Source organism: Solea solea, chromosome 5 (assembly GCF_958295425.1).
Source record: "Solea solea chromosome 5, fSolSol10.1, whole genome shotgun sequence".
Lineage (NCBI taxonomy): Eukaryota > Metazoa > Chordata > Actinopteri > Pleuronectiformes > Soleidae > Solea > Solea solea.
Genome location: NC_081138.1, coordinates 3748160 through 3768712, shown reverse-complemented (window position 1 = coordinate 3768712; position 20553 = coordinate 3748160). Strand labels below are relative to the sequence as shown.

At 39.0% G+C, this 20553-nt stretch overlaps 1 protein-coding gene and 1 long non-coding RNA gene across 2 annotated transcripts in view; one reads left to right on the top strand and one right to left on the bottom strand.

Moving 5' to 3' along the window:
- Positions 1 to 427: 427 nt before the first annotated feature.
- On the bottom strand, positions 428 to 20212 carry gas2b (growth arrest-specific 2b). Its single transcript, XM_058628500.1, has 8 exons — positions 20102 to 20212; positions 15065 to 15312; positions 14271 to 14380; positions 13328 to 13469; positions 12221 to 12284; positions 10999 to 11554; positions 10808 to 10915; positions 428 to 2222 (listed from the first exon to the last, which is right to left on the bottom strand). Exons 2-8 carry the CDS (start codon positions 15285 to 15287, stop codon positions 2013 to 2015), a joined length of 1413 nt encoding a protein of 470 aa, XP_058484483.1. The 5' UTR covers positions 15288 to 15312; positions 20102 to 20212; the 3' UTR covers positions 428 to 2012.
- The window catches only part of LOC131459082 (uncharacterized), a 36598-nt gene continuing 28022 nt past the window's right edge, over positions 11978 to 20553 (top strand). The window contains exons 1-2 of the long non-coding RNA XR_009240198.1: positions 11978 to 12804; positions 14236 to 14367. This is a non-coding gene — a long non-coding RNA (uncharacterized LOC131459082). The remainder of the gene's footprint in view (positions 12805 to 14235; positions 14368 to 20553) is intronic.

Sequence of the window (20553 nt, the reverse complement as noted above, 5' to 3'; positions counted from 1 at the left end):
GATTACACATTCAACAATAATGCCGTATAAACAATTAAATAAAACCGTATTTTCCCCAGCTACAATGCAGTTAAGACACAAATTCATCCAATCCATCCCTGATATATCAGTATATTTTTGTTTTAAAGAGCAAAATGCAAAATGATGATTTGTAATTCTTCAAATTCCAATTAAGTTTGCATTTTCAGTGCATTGCTGTTGCTTTTATTGAACAGAAACTTACTAAATAGATTAGAATGAGTGATACAGGTCTTGACTTAGTCTTGGTCTTGTCTTGTGTGTCAAACTGCAGCAGATAAAGTGAAGCCTTTATGTCAAAATATTAAAAATTACACTAGATGGACGATAGCGGGATTTTTTATTTCATATTAAACTAGTTTTATGAACTATTTAAAAAAAACAAGAAACATTGGGGATTTTCCTGTGTTCAGTTTTTCCTATAGTTACTGAACAAAATAAATAGTGACGCACACCTGCATATGTTTATATTATGTTAATAAATGAACAGAACAGCAGTCATTTCATGAAGGTGACAGATCAGGTGTAGGAAGAAAGAAGTAAATTAAGCATGAAAAGAATATTAAAATGAAAAATGATAACACACACACATCTATATAAAAACATGTTATAAGCTTTTAATGTCTAAAACAATACAAAATCAAACTACGGTACGATGATATGACTAAACTACAATAACGCAACAAGTTACTGTAAAAAAAAATATGAAAATTAACACCATTGACATTCTCAGTTAATCAAAAAAAGACTACGGAATTCCTTAACAGAACTTTTTTCATACCAATTTTATAAAATCAATTAACAAAAAACTATATATTATGGTAAAAATGTGTTAATCTGCTCACAATCAGAGCAACTTTCAGCTTTTACTCTGTGCACTGTGTGTTTAAAAGTACATTGCGTAAAACTCATTTATTGGTGAGGTTGCCCTCAAACTCAAACTTATAAGATGCTTAGTTTGTCCATTGTGGGCTACCGTAAAAAAAAAACACAGTGTTGTTGTTTTACATTACAAAAAACAAGTATCATTATTTGACACTTTGGATCTTTAATTACATTTGTTGTGTGATTTTAGATCCTCACCTCTTCACACACACCCATCTTTACTTTTGGAATAGACCCTTTTATTGTATACAAACATTCAAAGCCTAGCGAGAATGCGCACGCAGTTTGGGCTCAGAAAACGTCACAACAGGTAAGCGAATAGCATGTATGTCCTTCGCCGAATAATTCTGAATATGTCCATATATCGTTGCCGATATATGGACGCAAACAATATCTAAATAAATTAGCACTAGCTGACGGCAAGAGATAGTAGATAGATAATATTAGCAAGTGGCTAGCTATTCACTCTTACCTATAGAGAAAAGCTGGCCACTTGCTAATATTATCTAATATTATGCTAATATATAATATATAATAATGCTAATATTAGCTATAAACCTAGCGTGTTCACGAAAGTCAGAAAGTCTACGCGCACACAAGTCTTACAAGGAACGCTTTTAGCGCACCATGTTTACTAGCCGGCCGGCAGCTAACTACAAGCTAGCCACGTCCAACTTTAGGCCGCGTAGGTTTCATAGCGTCGGCTTTTCACCGTAATCTGACAGAAAGAGCTGATAAATGATAACTTGTGATAACATGTAGGCATCTCATGTGTTGGACTGTTGTACAAGTTTGTGTGTTTTTCTGACCCCAAAACTGCACGCGCACATTTCTGTGGCGTAGCTCTCGAAAAGGGTCTACTTCCTGTTCACCTGGAGACAACCAATCACAAACCCTGTTAGATTTCAGTCAAACTGCATGCTGCATACTTATTGGCTTAGATGCTGATGAAAATAACTCAACTCGCAGCTTAGATGTAGAACCAGAGAAACACTTTGATTTCTTTAAAAAATTTAAGGCAAAAGCTGTTTGATTGTGTATTAAATCATTGTTCTTGCAGAGTGTTTGTCTGACTGAATGTTCTCCACGGCCTGCAGCAGTTTCAGAGTCTACTTCTTGCTCCGGTAGTGGTGGGCGCCGACCACCATGTAGCTGTCGGGCGACATGTTCAAAGTGGGCGTCTTCGCTTTCAACCTGCACCCCCTGACCTCGGACCTGCCGGCCACGCCTCCTCGGCAGGGGTCGTGCTTCTGCAGGTAACTGATGAACGTCTCCCAGCCTCCGCCCACGCGCACCATCACGTGACGCTCGTTCAGCATCTGCAGAGGCGACATGAGACAGGGGGAATGCTGGGAAATAAGGTACGCAATGGTACACGCACACACAATCAGACACCAGTCTTAATATTTACAAGCCTTTCCTGCTTGTGTGCCTCGGCGAGGAAAATGATTGCTTTGTCAAAATCTCATTAAATCGAATGAGAAAAAACCACCTTGTGGCACCAGCTGAGCACACACACACACATGCACTGACGCACAATAACACAAACCACCTAATGAGCCCTGTTTAAAACAAAAATGACTACTGTACAGTCTTTTAATTCAGATGTCACGTTTGTCAGACTCGGCACATGCTTCTCAGACAGCCATCCTTACAGCTGCTGCCATGGCAACCGCTGCCACACTATAAAGCCTGGAAGGGGTTTAAAAAAAACAAAACGAGATTGAGATGAGTTCTGCACACACACCCTCCCACAAACTCCCAGTGGACATTAACATTCCCAGGAGAAGGTCTTTCACCAGCATCCATCGTCCTGTCATCACCGGCACACGCCCCCTCCTGCCTTATCACCAATAAACCCTTCATTATGGAGCCATTAAGAACGTGATAATACAAGTATGTCTACTCTTCTTGTGTGTGTGTGTGTGTGTGTGTGTAAAAAATCAATGGCACAAGCACAGACACACAAGGGCGGCTTTGCAGGAAAGTGCAGACGTGGGTCTGTCTCAGCTGTCGTCCTGCAGATTAAAATGTTCGGGTTGACAGAGGTCAAGTCTGACATCCTGAATAAACCACTTCCCTGTCAGACCTGCGTGTGTGTGTGTGTGTGTGTGAGGGGATTATCACTCTGGCTGCTACTCATCCTCAAATCTACACCATGTTAGGATTATTTCCAGCAAAAAATGTAATCTGCATCACCACGTTAATTATAAGCTCCAAGTTTTCCTCCATAGACCCTTTCTAAACATGCACAACACCGTATATTCTGCAAACTGTCCATAATGTACATTCTATTTTAGCTCCTTTTTTTTAATAGTCTGAGTGTTAATATCTTAATATATATTGTACATTATGATAAATTGGAATAATCATACAATTCAACATAATTATTCAAGATTATTCCATAAAAAACACTAAATCTATCACAAAATATCACCACATTAGTTGTTATTTGTTCAGTACTGTTTTATAATAGCTGTTTTTCCTCAATGCTTCACTGTTTTATCAGCTGATTACATTTTTGTTTCCCTTCTGATGTTTTTTCTTTTCCATCACTCATAACGTGCTACGTGTTGGTTATTTTGTATTTGCTCGATGAGACGTGGTGTTTCCTGCACGCTCTCTTTGTCAGACAGACTCCTCCCTCTCGCCCTCCTGCTACTACGTCTGCAGCCCATAAACTAGCGTCTGGATTCCCCTGTGTCTTCCTCCCCGGCAGCTCCATTGATTCGCCCCCCTCCTCCTCCTCCTCCTCCTCCTCCTTTACTACTGAAAGATGCATGAGTGTACTTCGGAAGACGTGTTGTTTAAATGCTTGCCAGTAGGAGGCAGGCTTTAGCCACATCCACTGCCTTTGAGTACAGTCAGGGCTTTAATAATAAAGACACAGGCAGAAAATGTATGTTTTATAATCCCAGTGGGACGTCACATTAAACAGACTCTGGTTAAACACTTGAATAGTGCACGGAGGACATTTACTTGGATTCCTTGGGTGTGTTTTTTTCTCTCTCAGGGTGATATTTAACATAAAAGGTTCCCTTAAAACTAATAAAGTAATCATTAGCCTCAGCTGATCTCCAAAGGTCCAGTTATTTGCTTAATTTGAATATAAGACTCATTAGTTTGTATAATTACTTTAAAATAAAAATAATACACCTTTTATATGCACTTTACTCGCTTTACAGAGTCCAAATAATTGACAAGTGTGCATTTTGCATTGTGAAGAAGAAGAAGACTGACTGCACAAACAAAGAAGAATAATACCCTTTTTGGCAGGTGAAGGCCACCATAGTTACCTGACACGCTGAGACTCATGATTACACTGAATATGCACATTTAACTTTACTTCTTATTTTATGTGGTAAAGAGAAACTCGCTAAATATCTGAATTTCAGCAGTGTTTGTGAAATGGAGCATACGAAAGCATGAACATGTGAAATTATATATATACAGACGTATATACACTATGTGTGGCATCCCATTCAGGAAATGTATTTAAAAATATATACGAATGTCTGAATTTCTATAATGGAAGTCTGAATATATATAAAGAAAGTCTCAATATATATAATGAAAGTCTGAGTATATATAATTAAATTCTGAATATAAATAATGGAAGTCTGAATATATATATATATATACATATATAAAAAGTCTGAATATATATCATGAAAGTCTGAGTATATATACAGTATAATGAAAGTCTGTGTATATATATAATGAAAGTCTGAATATATATATGTAAAGAAAGTCCAAATATATATATGTAAAGAAAGTCTGAATATATATAAAGAAAGTGAATATATATATAATGAAAGTCAGAGTATATATAATGAAAGTCTGAGTATATATACAGTATAATGAAAGTCTGAGTTTATATAATTAAATTCTGAATATAAATAATGCAAGTCTGAATATATATATGTATATATATATATAAAGTCTGAATATATATAATGAAAGTCTGAGTATATAAACAGTATAATGAAAGTCTGTGTATATATATAATGAAAGTCTGAATATATATGTAAAGAAAGTCTGAATATATATGTAAAGAAAGTCTGAATATATATAAAGAAAGTCTTAATATATATAAAATGAAAGTCTGAGTATATATAATGAAAGTCTGAGTATATATAATGAAAGTCTGAGTATATATAATGAAAGTTTGAGGATATATAATGAAAGTCTGAGAATATATAAAGAAAGTATGAATATATATATATATATATAAAGAAAGTCCAAATATATATATGATGGAAGTCTGAATATATATGTAAAGAAAGTGTGAATAATGAAAGTCTGAATATATATATAAAGAAATTCTGCTGTATATGTATATATATAGAGAAAGAGAGCAAATCCCCTGCAGCTGTGAGTCTGATAAAAACAAGTCTCATCGTCATTTTGGTGATATTCGCTGGTCTTGAAAATCCGATTTGTTCTTGGCTTTGGTTTATTTCATATTCAGAAATCCTGATAAAGAGAAAACCAAGGCCGCCTGATGTTGTGACGGCTTCTGAATGTCTTCTCCTTCTTCCATTGCCACAAAGCTAACAGGAGAACAGCCTAATTGGGTGCAGAGAAGAAAGGAAAGCCTTCCTCTTTTTTAACACCAAAGAATGGCAGTGCACTCCACGGCTGGCGTGATTGAATAGTCTCCATAGGGAATAGAGAAAGAAGGGGGGGGGGAGGACATTTACACGCGAGGAGGGGCCGGTCATGCTCAGTCGCTCATTAACAAGCTGTCTGATTAAAACCTCTCGCTAATGACTCTGTCTCAGTAATCAATAGTATCTGTTCTCTTAAAAGGTCTGTACACATTGAATCGCACTGTCTCTTCTAGGAGGAGCACACAGGTTATCATGGTCATCATGGTATCATGGTAACTGTTTCCCCACACACACACACACACACGTGGGAAGCCGTGATCGTCGAGGTAATGGATGGAGTCAGGGTGACTGCGCTGTGCTCGTAAAGAAGCTGAGGTGCATTGTTGCTTGTCAGTGTTGGGGGGGGGGGGGGGGGGGGGGGGGGGGGGAAAGGGGAAGGCAGAGTCTGCAAACGAGTAATTATGGTGGTGAAAAGTGACACGTGGACACGGTTCTGTTAAAACAACATGTTTGCGCGGCTGTGTGGAGAAGGTCAGCACAAAAGGTCGACAGTTGAACACGATGTAGAAAACACGGGGATATAAAAACAGCGAGTAGGTGGATTTTTCCCCCCCCACTTGGTTTAATTGTATGAAGTATTTTAAGCATACTGTAAAAATATTCTGTCCACTTAAAGGTGATACAGTATATGTACTACAGTGACCTTTAGCATATAAAATGGTTATTGCAATCCCAATTCAAAACACTGTAGAGTAGAGGTGTCAAACCACTTAAATGTGTATTTTTTAATGTATAGATGAATTTTGCGTGATAAATCTGTTTTTATTTGTCATTATTGCTATATTATGATGGAATATCATGGTATAATTTTGAGCTCATATCGCCCACCCCTACTAAACAGTTGGTTTTTCCCACGCAGTTGGACTGTGGTTCACTTAAAAAACAAGATTTTAAGTTCATATGGCGCTAGGGCTGCAACTAACGATTATTTTCTCGATTAATCGAGTAATCTTTTGGTCCATAAAATGTTGAAAAATATTAAAACCTGTTCTCCAATGTCTTGTTTTGACCACAAACCAAAATTATTCAGTTTAAATGATTTCTTTATATAGAAATCATTATATGGAGTTTAACAATGTTGAGCTTTACAATTTGAATGAGTTTGTATTGTGTTGTAGTTCCTGGTTTTCACCAGCAGGGTGCGCATTAGTCGCACACAAGCGCTACTCACGGTCACAGTTCCTTTGTTTTTTTCCCGGCTGGACAGTTTTTTTTCCCCTGCACCGACACAGACGAGAACAGACATGCTACGGCCGAGGGAGATAATTCGATGAAGAGTGAATAACAATTTATTTTGTTTTGAGTTATTGGTTCTGAAAGGTATTGGGTTACCGGACATCGCCGTTTTATTTTGAGAAAAACCCCGATGAGTAGTGATCATTAGCGCTTAGCATAGCATGCTAACGGCTGCCGACCACAGCTAATTACTCGTTAATTTCATGAATATATCATTATTATGTGCTGTTATGCTTCAGAGAAAATGTTTAAACCCAACCGGAGGTATATAAGAGTGTGTTGAATTTGTGAATGTGGTTCATTTTGTATTTCTTTGTGGGTAATTGTCTGTGCTAATCGAACTAGTGCTATGTGTTAGCAATTGACCTATTGCTATACAACGTGTTACTGATATATATGACCTGTGCTATTGCTACATGCTAGCTAATGCTACAAAGCAAAACAAGTTGATTTTGTGAGCCAAAACACATGCAGTTGTATGCATTTGGGTTATTTAGAGACAGTAATTCAATGATTCATTCTCAAACATGATTGATATGTGATTTAATTCATAATTTTTGTGCACTATGCAGTGATTAAAGTTAAGAACCTTTAAAAATATTTCATATACACACCATTTTCTGTTTGTTGGCTGTTTAAAAATTCATTTTCATAGCTGTAAATGATACATTGTCAATGTGAATGGTTTATGTTCATTAATTTAAGTTTAAAAAGAAAAGATAAATACTGTACAGTCGATTGATATAAATGTTTAGAAAGAGATAAATAATATCTAAAGGAAAACATCTGCTGCTCTATGCAGGTTGTTTTTTTGGTGTATGAATCGATTCTGATGGCGAGCTACAGCCCGGAACCGAGGAACGTGGAGCAGAACACCGGCTTACATGCATGAAGGGTGTGACGTCGGAAGCAGCTTTATCGAGCATCTGGAGAAAGCACATCTATCACATCATACAGATAAGAAACAAAATCACACTACCCGGGTAGATGAACAATTACACAACCATACATTGACGGACTAACACACACACACAGATTTCGGACAAACTGTGGGAACTGACTTATCTGGACGGTTGACGTTATTTTTGGACCATATCTCATGTACAATAGACGGTGTTACATCCGTTACACTGGTTTTAATTCTTTAGAAAACACTCAAACGATTATCAAAATAGTAATCGTTTCATTTTAGTTTGAGACCCCTGCTGTAGAGCTTTGGTTGCCAAAATCACGGGACACACAGCAACTCAGACCTGTGCTTATATTTGCAGCATTACACTGCGTTCATGCACATACAGTACATGTGTCAGCATGGCAGGGATTTAATTTAAGAGTGTGTCTAAGGATAAGAGGAGACGGCAAAGTGAAAGTGATGTGCTGTAAAAACACTACATACATGTACATTAACCCTCATGTGGCATGAATCTGTGTTTTTTTGTCTTATGTGTTATGTCAAAACTATGATAAATTTTATATCACATCTTTAGTTGTGATGTAAAGTAGCAATAATTGTACAGAAGTCACAAAATTAGACTGTTTTTCTTTTCTTTTTGTTCATAAAAACAAGCCAAGTGAACTTTCCACTGGGATGTATTTCCAATTTTCACATATTCAATCCGATAAAAAAAAGTATCCTTTTTGCTCAAGTGTGTTTATATAGTTGGTGAAAATGAATTTTTTTTTCATCAGATTGCCTAGGTTGTGCTTGAAAAAATGGATATAATACACTTTATATTGTACATTCTTATAGCCTCTGTATATACTATATGTTTAAACATAGTGATGGAAAAAAGCGGCCAAAATGATTTGTGTTCTAAGGGTTAAATATCCACCAACAACATGTCTGAACCCTATTTTGCTTTCTTGTCCAGGAGAAAAGAATCCACTCATATCTGTCTTCAACTTCCTCTCCACTTTCAGCGTCTATATTTGAAGGCATCTCCACTGCAGACCCATGTTTCTCTCCCTTCTCCTCTGGGTGGAGACATTTTTGAGAGGGGTTTTTGTCAAAGTGCTGCGAGCTGTGTTCCTGAGTGTGTGGCAGTGGGTGGCGCCCTAATATGTCTATTAAATGTTTCCTTTATCTCTTCTGACATATGCTCATTCTATGACTTACATTTGGCACCTTTAACCATTTAACTATTAACACACTGTGTGTTTTTTATCACTTGGTTAAACGTGTGCATCCGTGTGACTGACAGCTCTGCTGCAGAGAAACAGGTGTTCTTTAAGAGGAACATTCTTCCCTAAACGGACGGTCAAAACATTTTGTATGTCAGCGCTTTGAAAATGTAGACGTGGCCCGGGTTGCCAGTAAACGAACACTGACAGCATTGATTACCAGTGAGCAGAGTGTGAAGTCAATGCGATTAACAAAGCATTAAAGTGGTTTCAATCAGGGACCAGTTAGCCACCAAAGCTGTGAGACACACGTCCTGGTGGTTATTAATATAGATTATGAATAGATTTTAAACATGCACCCTCTTATATATAGGACTCTGTAGCTGTTACATGTTTTCTTTGTATGGATGGATCATTGTATCCAGACAGTAAAATCATTTTATATTCATAACCCTGACAGACTTGGAATCCCGAGTGAGCTGCTGCCATTTCATCCCCACACACACACTGCGATAGTATCGTCGCAGAGTTGACCCGAAAGAGCGGTGTTTGTTTTTCCGTCAGGTTTTGAACCCTTTCGCTGAAGGTCCATTCATTGTGAGCCCAGTCTTATCCTGACCATCGGTTGCTAAGCAACGCTGCCTCCCTGAAGGCCATTCCTCCAGCCTTTGTGCACAGGTGGAGCCGAGAGGCTGTGACATCTCCATCCAAAATGACGGCGGATCAGCCGCACTTGTTGATGACTCAACTGATAATTAATGACCTGACTGGTTTCACACCTTCACGTCTTATGTGGTGTAGCATCCATAATGTGTTTTTATTAGTCTATTCAATTGAGTTATTCATTTAAAAATAACTGTATATTAATGTTTCTAGTTTTGCACATCTGTAACTTGAGTTAACATATTTATATTCAGGCTATGTATAATTTGACTTGTAAAGCAACATATGAGGAATATCAAACGAGTTGAACAGCAGGTTGTGGGTTTTGTTGCATTAACCTGCTGCCAAACAAGTTGTTCACTTATGAATAAAACAAACTCATTTAAATGATAAGTGGTTTTTCACTTCTGATCCTCACATTTTGTTACTTTGACCGACTATAGCACCTGTGTTGTTTCTTGATAGTACAGAGGGAGTTTATATTCATGTTACGTTTATGCAACTATTAATTTTTATGTAAAACAAAGTTATTTCAAGAGCAAACAAATGCCGTAAAGGTGTCTAAACATAACCAGTGCTCCTCCTCCAATCTGCTCATTGCCTGAATAGTCATCAAAGTCCCTGAGGTGGATTTGCTGGATCTCCTTGTTTGTTCACTGTACAATTTGCACAATCCCAATTCACTCACTCTTACGGACAAACAATCATTTTGTCATGTGACACTTATATGAGTATTTGTGTCAGTTCAGCTTAACTTTGTTAATCACAAAATGAAATAATTTTGTTTCTTGAGCATTTAATTCTATTTCATAGAAACAGGAATTGTTATATGACATCAAATTGTTGTTTTAAATGTTTTTTAAACTCAAATAAAATTGGCGATTTATGTTCTGATCATTTTAAATTTTCAGAATTTGCTTAGAGTTGAGTTGGAAACAGCTTGAAACAGAATCTTTAAGTCACACCATGAATTGTTTTTTGAGCATTTAATTCTATGTCATATAACATACTAGAAATTGTATACCTGGTTTATGAGCATAAAATTACATGTAGTCATTTTAAAATAAAATGAAACTGCACTCAACTCATGTTTTATAAACATAAGTTTATAAAGTCCACTCGACACAAACTGAAAGTGTCACATGATCCTTGATTAATCGGCTTTGCACAATATTTTCATCATGAACATTATAGAGTGTGACCACACTTACCCGTATGTAAAGAACTTTATCCCCGACTCTGTAGCAGCCTTTAGGTTGCTTCTCCACAGGGAACCTGGTGGCGCAGCTGCAGGGGGGATTTTCAATGATGTTTCTCACCTGGAACAGATTAAAAAAAGTGGACACATAACTATAACTGAATCAAAAAAAAGATCATTTTGTCACAGAAGAAAAATACTTACTATATCATCTAAAATGTTGTTGGTGCTCGTGCTCCTCCTGCTTGTGGATCTGCTTGAGGATCGTGGAGTTTGCACTGCAGGTGGGGATTTGACCGGAGGTGTAACTGGTGCAGTGTGGTTGTTTACTGAGGTAGAAGAGACTTCCTGGGTTTGGCCAGGTGATGGCGCCGTTAGTGGCAGCGAAGCAGGTGTATTAACAGAGCAGGGAGAGGAGAACAAAGGTGTTTGTGTTGAGGCCGTGGCTGTAGAAGGGTTAGAGGCTGGGATGGAGGAGCGGGGAGGGGGTAAACACGGAGGCACTGGGTTTGTTGTGGCTGATGGAAGATCAGAGGCAGCGAGGAGTTCAGACACACAGGTTGTGCTTGGAGTGAGGGGCACAGGTGGAGAAGGAGGCGGAGGAGAGGGGGCTGTGGGCCGGGATGTCTGTGTTGGTGAGGACAATGGTGAAGGGGGAAAAAAGGAAAGGGGCAGAGGGGACGATGGAGATAAGCAACCCGCCTCCTCCCTCTCTATCTCTCTCTCCAACTTCACCAGCGCTGGAGGCTCCACTCCATACCTGAGAGGGAGAGAGGTTACATATAATAAAAGAAAAAAAAAGAAATGTGAGGATAAAAGAACAGGAACTCAAACCGTAGTGAATAATAATTTCCAACCAGAGGAACCTGAACCAGGGGAATTGACCAGGCGGAGAGTAGCTCAGCTTTGATGACTGATTTGCTTATATTGTAAAGTCTTAGCTGAACAACACATATGAATATTAATAAAAATAGTACGTCTGAAATCTTGCAAAATATCTGTATCTGCATCACCACTAAAACTGAATCATCCCCTGAATGGAGCAAAAACTCATAATCCATTCTTTATGAGTAATGCTCAAAATGTTAGTTATGCTTTTTATCACTTGTAATGGAAAATGACACTTATTCCTTATATTTCTTGCGTTTAGTTCAAACACCTACCGTCTAAACAAGCTAAAATAGAAATGCTACGTAGGATAAATTAAGCCTTGAGCAAGTGGCACCAGCTTAAATGCAAAATCTTGTAAAATAAATATATTATTTATAGTTTTAAACATGCACCCACTTCAAAATAACCTCAAATTAAACTGAATATGAGGGATTGGGCCTTTTCAAATCAAATTCACCTCCACGTGTCCCTGAGTTCAATTTGTTTTGCAGAAGAACAGAAGTTAAAACCAAAGTTGTTTGCGTGTTAAGAGTACCTGGCTGCGATCCTTCCCAGCTCCATCAGGCACAAACAAACCTCCCGAGGCTGCTTGTGAAGGACTTCACACAGCACATAAACAAAGGGAAGAGAGGGGGCAGAGGCAAGAAAGTTACTCATCTGAGAGGAAAAGATGCTTTCAGAGATAAACTTCCACCTCTGTCAAAACAAAAACAGGAGCTGCACCCGGAGCAGACGACACGTTTCAGGAGGGTCTCCGTCTTTATTGTGTATCTCTATCTTTGAAGCTGATCGGGAATTCCTGTGGGCTGTCAAATAAATCGAAGCTGAGGGCATGAGGGCAGGAGAGCTTTGTCTGTCCAGAATGTATACATTAAAAGGGATCTTCTTTCAAACCGAGCCTTGGTTATAGTGTATTTTATGTGGAAAGTTTCATTGTGAAATGACTAAGTGTATTTGTATGTTTATCTGCTGCATCTCTGCTGTCGTCCCTGAAGCCTTCTCTCCCTGTCATTCAGCTGAAGTGGCTTCGTCTGCCTGCAGGCTGGATTTATTGTTCGCGGGGATTAACCTGCACATTATCATTCTCACGCAGCAAGAGCCTTGCAAAGACATGCCCAGGTAGGAAGCGCACGGGTGTTTAATCATATGTGAGTATCGTGTTAGTGGTAAAGGATTCAGGAATTTGAACGCATTTCAGCAGGAACCTCGGTATTTAATGTAAAACTACAACTATATCCCAAACAAAATTCCACTTTTCTGATTTCGTCACTGTCTTTAAACATTAGACAAGTTTAAATGAGAGAAACATTTATTCTACAGGTGCAAGAATCCTGTTTATGTATCTAAGGAAATCTTAAATGACCAATATTACAATGAGTTCTCACTACTTCCTACGTCAAAGTTTTTCCTGTTAACACAGTTTTTATCAGTTATGTACATAATGCATATTTTTAAGTATTAAGTATTTAAACTGAACAACACAAATTGCATCATGTAGTATTTGTATTTTGAATTTGAAAAATGGAACGGTGTGAGAAAAATAAGTGAAGAACTTGAATTCATATCTAAAGATTTGAGTTTAATCAGTAACATACTTAACATAGTTAATTATGTTCAGTTTAATATGTGGTCTAAAACTCACCCAAATCCTCAGACTCAAACAGGTAAGCCTCATCCACGCCAATCTTGCGACACCAGTAGAGGAAGTTGGCCGTGTTATCTCGGGCGAAAAACGATCCAGAAGTGGCATCAGGTCGCCAGTGGATCACTCGTCTTATAAAAGACTGTCGATGATAACAGACAAGGTTTTATTCACACTCAACATGTCGTGATAGTAGTATTTAAATATAAAAACCGAGAGACATCCTCCTTCATTTCTAGCAAAGATGCCATTTGAATAGTTGATTGAATTATTCATCAAATATTGTAAACTCCAGTGCATGAGAGCTAGTGAAAGCAATGCAGGGTTGACAGTGGGTTGAGACTGTGGTCAAACTATCTGATGCTGAATTTTAATGCCCTACTTACAAAGGCTTTTACTGTGAAATGTCTGTGAACCAATGGATCAAGCAGATTTGTAAGGGTATTGTAAGGGTTTTCAAAATAAAACCGCAACAACAATACTGTATATCTGTCTGTCCATCTTTGAATGGGACAAATAATGGAAATCCACACAGAGACCTAATAACTGGACTTTGAGCAACTGTATGAAGAGAGTTCTTTATAAGTTCTGAACAAGAGTAATAAAGTTGTTTTCAGCACATTGATATCTACTAGTGTAATGGAAATCAGCCAGTACAGTTTTAAAAGACTGTCCCTCATTTGTACTTTTTAGTTTCACAATTACTACTACTAGCATACTGAAGAGCGGACATTTTTACTATACAATTTACACTAGAGTTACAGTTTATACTAGAGAAATTTCTCGTTAAAAGATCCAAATGAGCACTTTTGAATCAAAAAAGTTCTTTCTCTAAAACTGTACAGCAAAAAGGTCTGATTTCCAGCTTTTGTCAAGTGTTTTGTTTCCTCACGTCTTTATGTTCCCAGGTTTGTGTGATTGAATAGTTGTGCGGTTGTCTCACCTTGCCGCCGTCGCCGCCGATCATCTTCTCCTGGAGCAGCTGTGCCATCTGACAGAGGACAACGCCGTTATCCAACCTCTCCACGAGATCGTCTGCGGTGAGGTCCACACCTGAGCACGAGACACGTTGTGTGAGATGTTAATTACATACAGTGATACGGTGTATTTTAAAGTGTTGCTGAGGAGATTTTTGCCAGGATTTTATGTAAATTTAGGATAATTGAATGTGAAATATTGAGGAAAAAACACATACACACTATAATACTGGGCTAAATAAAAGGGTCCTGCAAAGAGATTGCTGCTGTATAACACACATACATTCTTACTGCATTTAACAAAATGATCCTGCTGAAGAAAATCTTCAAAATTTAAATTTATCACATCAAAACTGTAACACTTTACTGTTTTTGCTGCAGTTTGTGCATCAGTCAGAAACTGAAGTGGTCCTGTCAGAGTCTTGTGACTCTCCAGACACTCTCCTGCAGGTCGTGTCTTGCACGCACGTCTCTCATGTTTCCCCTCACAAAGCAGTAAAGTGGGAGAAAACCTCCCTTTCCCTGGAGTTGTCGTCACTGTCTGTTCCTCTAATGGAAAGGTACTTCAAGGATTTGCTATAATAAGTAGGTTAATGTGTCTGCAGCTTCCATTCAAAGCAGAATCCTCAGTTCTGAACTCAAAGTAGTCCAGTCTTATTGTTTATCCATGACTGGCTGTTACATGTGAAAGCCTGACGCCATATTTTAAGACATAATTAGTATTATTTATTTATGTTTTTGCTTTGCAAACGTGTCTCACCCATCATGGAGTTGAGCCAGAAAGCCAGGTCTTCTTTCATGGGCAGGAGGCTGGCGTCATGGCGATAAGGCAGCCACTGGTTGTATTCCTGAGGACTGGCGAGACCTGGACCAGGGTGTCTGTATTTTTCACCGAAAAGACAGTTCATCCCCAACCCAGTCAGCTGCCTCGGACTCGAAGGAGCATCAAGGCTGGTGCTCATCACTCCTTCTTCTCTGTCCATGCTGCAGCTCCAGTCCGTCTCTGGCCTGATTTATTAACAATTAATGCATTTGAAGAACGAAGAATATGTTTTATTATAAAAATAATTACAATAATAATGATGATAATAATACTACAGGGATTGTAGCTTAAAGGTCTTCACAATAAAAGGAAAATACAATTTAAAAAGCAAATACAACAATAAAACACGGTGAAAAGTCAAAACCCTGTTTTAACTTTGAAATAAAACGACAGATGCAAATAAAACAGTAAAATACAACACAGGGTGGAATAAAATAGGAAAAGGCTATAGAGTCAAGAGGTTCAAAACCCTGTTTTACCTTTAAATTTAAGTAAAAATGCTAGTAAAACACAGCACAGGGTGGAATAAAAAGGAGCGAGTTGAAGGCTAGAGTAAAAAGAGACGTCTTAAGTTTTCTTTTAACCCTGAAGAAGGAACATTGCAACGATAGGCCCTTTCAAATCATTCAAAGTGCTAACGCCTTCACACAGATAAATGCACAATTCTTTTGGACATGCTTTTTCACTGGACATTTTCAAGCATCGAATATGTGCTCCAATTTCAGTCGTTTCTGTGTTGATCTCAAATTTGTCCTAAATGTTAATGAATTACGTCAAAATAAAGCGAAACACCCAAATGCCAGTGTAATTTATGATTAACAATCAGCTTGAAATTAAAGCTGTAATGGCTGTGTTAGCTGCCATCCCTAGTTAGCATTAATGAAGGCTATTATGCCAGATTTTCAAGAGCAAGTGGTCATCAGTCAAGGAATCAACCGATGCAATGACACCGACTTGTGTCAGAATGCTCGCATATGGTCTTACTGCCTCATCTCTGCAGAACACGGACCTTGAAAGGATCCACTGCGAGGAAACTGAGGAAACTACGTGGAACTCGGCTTTAACTCATTTGAGGACTCACACATGGCTGCCGTGAAAAAGGCTCATCGTTCGTCAAAAGGGATTAAACCGCCTGACTTAATATACATGCAGCTGCAGCCTGGAGTCATAACGCAGAGGCATGGACCGACTGCCGATGAGATAGTAATCAACCGGAATTCACGTGCATTAAGTCACTGTGTCTGCTGAGTCATGTACAGTACATGGATTTTAAAGATGGTGGCAGATAACGAACTTGGAAACAACACAGTGGTTGGATGCGGGACTGTGTTCTGATCTGTGAAGTTTACAGCTTCTCAGATGCAGAGATATTGCATGCCTGGGTGCCAGGTTTGCTGAAGCTTCAGGGCATCTTTACAAATCAACTAGTGCCCCTTTTCTTGCGTTTCTCATTCAAACAATGTCCAAGTCTGGAGAGCTGCTGACAAACAAGAAACAGACAGAAAGTCCTCACATTTATAGATTGAGACGTTTCAGTCGTGAAGCCTCTAGAGACGTGCAGCTGTGATCTCACGTCCAAATCCTATCTCTGATACACTTTATCAGAATATACCACAGACTGGTAGTTTTATAGCTGGGCTATAAAATATAAGTCAGAACGTCCAACCATTGTCTGCCGCTCTCGGGGCTGCTGGTGCCAATCTCAGCGGACTTATGGCAAAAGGAAACCAGAGAAAACCCACACATACAGGGAGAACATGCAAACTCCACTCCTGTTTCTTGGCTCAGGACGCAGCAATGGCTTAATGAAAGATCCTGCATGGTTCTTATGGCACTGTTAATGTTCAATTATACGTACAGACATGTTGGAAGCCATTCGTATGCTTTTAGGTTATCATCCTTGCATCACAGAACAGAAAAATTGACATTTATGGTGGCGCCAAATGTTTAAAATCAATAATACGGAACAAAAGCTTGGACTTTAAAATCATGTTGTCAAGGACATGGAATTAGATTTGTGTCAGTAACACTTTTCAGGAAGCAAATCAAATATCGATTTAATCATTCAAAAAATATTGTATTTTATTGTTTGATAATACACTTGTTCTTTGTGCCGTGGTTTTTTGTTTGCGATTCTGACTGTGGGTGGGGCTTAGGAAGCTGCCTGCCGATTGGCTCAATGGACCAGAAGTAGTCACAGGCTTGGAGTCGCTGTCCGTCTGGAACAAAATAATTGTATCTAAAAGTATCTAACGTTTATAATCTAACAAACGTTAGATGAGTACAATTATTTTATCGGATGTCGACGGGGAAAACTTGGGGAAGGAGTTCCAGACGGACAGCAACTCCAAGCCTATGATGATTTCTGGCCCATTGAGCTGTCACTCCAAATCTCAGTAACCAATCAGCAGGCAGCAGACAAAAAAACAATGCAAAGAGCAAATCTTAATTTTATTTGCCTCTTGAAAAGTGTTGTTTGAAATTATTGACACAAATGTAATTCCATACATTTCTGGCCGAAAAATCGCAGATATTTTCCCCCAAAATCACGCTGCCCTACTTTAAGCTCACCATCAAAGTAACTGCAGAGGACGCGTGGACACAGACGCTGTATGTATGACAGTGACGAGTGTGAGGATGTTGTCGACATTCAGTCGGCTGTCGTGAAAAGGCCTTCTTTTTTTTTGTCGTACAAACACCACGCAGATGCGGGCCAGAGACAGGCTGGTATATGAAAGAGGCTTCCTGCCAAGTTTGAGGCGGGTTTACAGGTTGACCAACGGGGCATGAGAGCGTCTGTCTCCAACAAAACATCCAGGTGCAATATTCACACCTCTGCGACAGGACGGCTCTGCTGGGAAGGGAATGCGGCGGTCACGCACCGGCCTAACTCTCGCACACAAGCACCCTTTATATTCCTGCAAAGCCGAGGCTCCGTGCATGTAAATACACACGCTGCTGCACAAACAGACACAGACCCGTGGATGTGTCCACCTCATTTACTTTGTCCGACCTACAGAGGTTCGCAGTAAAAGCAAACACCGTCAGTCTGAGAAACAGTGGTAATTACAGAGCGGCCCACCTGAAAGTAAAAGGATCTGAGCCGCAGCAGTGGCCTAAATACCTGACCGTGTAATGTACAGTATGTGTATGACAGATTGATGATTGGTCACTTGGATCCAAAAAGAACGAACATTTCTGTTTCCATCAAAGACAAATTTCATCGAAAGAAAGAACTCAGAAAGTTCAAAGCAACACCACGTGAAGCCTAAACATACACGAACGCGCTATCTATATATCGTATCATCCACTCAGTTTTATATAATGTTTTAAAAATAATTATACAGTTGTTTTAAAAAACCTCCTTAATCCAGGTCCATGTCTGGAATATGCGGAGAAAGTTCATCAAAATCCATCTTTTCCTTTGCCAATCGTGCTGATCACAAACATGTCGGTCAGTGATTCTCAAAGTGTGGGTTGCGGAACCCTAGTGGGCCACGTCGGTACTGCAGGTGGGCCATAAAAAGGCCACTAAATATAAATCTGTTTTTAATTTTGAGTTTTGTAATTTTTTTAAAGTTTTAAAATTCCAGAGAGTTTAAATTATGTATTACTTTCAAGTGATGTGTTTTGCCCAGGGCCACACGGTTGGTGTAGTGGTTAGCACTGTTGCCTTTGCAGCAAGACGGGTCTTTATGCATGGAGTTTGCATGTTTGCCCCTTGTGTGTGTGTGTGGGTCTTCTTCGGGTTCTCCAGTTTCCTCCCACAGTCCAAAAACATGCAATATGGGGATTAGTTCAAATTGGACGCCCTATGTCCGCTGAGATTGGCACAGCTCCCCCCCCGTGACCCTCATGTGGAGGATAAAGCGGTAGAAAATGGACGGATTGGATTTTCTGCCTGTTAAAAGCTTCTTCATGTTGATGTTGGTCGTACATTTGCGTCACTGATTGACTTTTAGAAGACATTTAAAACCAGTGAATGAATACCAGGTATTGAATGGAAACAACTGCTATAGCTGAGGTATAGTTTCAGCTACGGTGGTATGCTCCAAACCCCCCCCCCCCCATGGCTTCTTCCCTTCAGCTGCTCCTAGACTAAATAAACTTCATATCAACACAGGGTGGAAAAGGTCTATCGCCTGCTGTTGTTTACGCACCTTGAACAGTGGAGGCCCACTGTGCTCAGTACAGCAGTGAAGCAAAATAAAATAAAAATAAAATAATTGGCAGGGAGACTTAAAGACAGCCGTCCCGGGGGTGTTTTAGTGAGATGTAAAGCTAATAAACAATGAGCGCTTCAGCACAGTTGGTTCATTCAGTAAATCCCGACTCAACTTGTGCCACTGAGGCCGTGAAAGGTCAGAATTTGTTTCCGTATCAGTTCACCGCACGCTGACGTGATGACTCCTCTGTTCTGCCTACAAAATAAAACTACTGTTCTTTAAAAAGAATAGAAAATTAAACGTTTTTTTCTGATAGCAAACAGCTTTAAACTGTGTGTTAATGACGTGAAATCACACACAGTAGAGACTGGTGTAATCTATATGACACTGTGTTTCATAGTTTCATAATTATTACTATTTATAAATTAGTATGTCATTATTTTAGGTTAATAGATATGAACAGTAATTATGTACATACATATTTTTACAACAAAACAAAACCTACAAAAAAAGTCACTGACCTACTTTCTAACAATAAAAAATGTTGCAAAACAGTCAAAAATAATCAATATTAATGGAAGACAGTGGTGGAAAGTATATTTTCCAATATCTGCATGTAAATAAAGGTTTTGATGTACTTAATACGTCTATTAAATAAGAAAACATTGTACTATTTTGCTGTAATTCATTCATTTTATATCCACAGTTACCAGTTAAACGTTATTTTTAATCATCTTCATCAATAACCCACAACTAACTTTGAAAGTCATGATAAACAAAATACTGAATCATGCAACGCAACACTTACCAGGTTTCTTCCGAGGATTTCCTTTCGCATACAACTTTCCTCCAAGTGTCTTCTCGTCTTGTCGCTCACATGCACGTGCAGACATGAGTGAGAGCCAGATGTTCACCTCCCTCTCCCCCACACACACACACACACACACACAGCAGCGTCTCTTTTAAAACAAACGCTCCTAAAAAACGCCTCTAACTCTGAGGCGTCACTTTACTGCGACTGCATCATAAATCTTAAGGTTTAAAAACTTCAGCCCCGCTCCTGACAAGATGTGCTCCAAGTCATACAGCAAATAAAAGAGACGTGGAAGCAACAATATGAGAAACCACACGTTTTTTTTTGCACTGACTGATGAACTGTGTGTGTGTGTGTGTTTTTACATACACGAACATGAGAGAGCAAAACTTACCAGAATTGGAATGCACCACCAGATCACCTCCAACCCCAATTTCTCACCCACG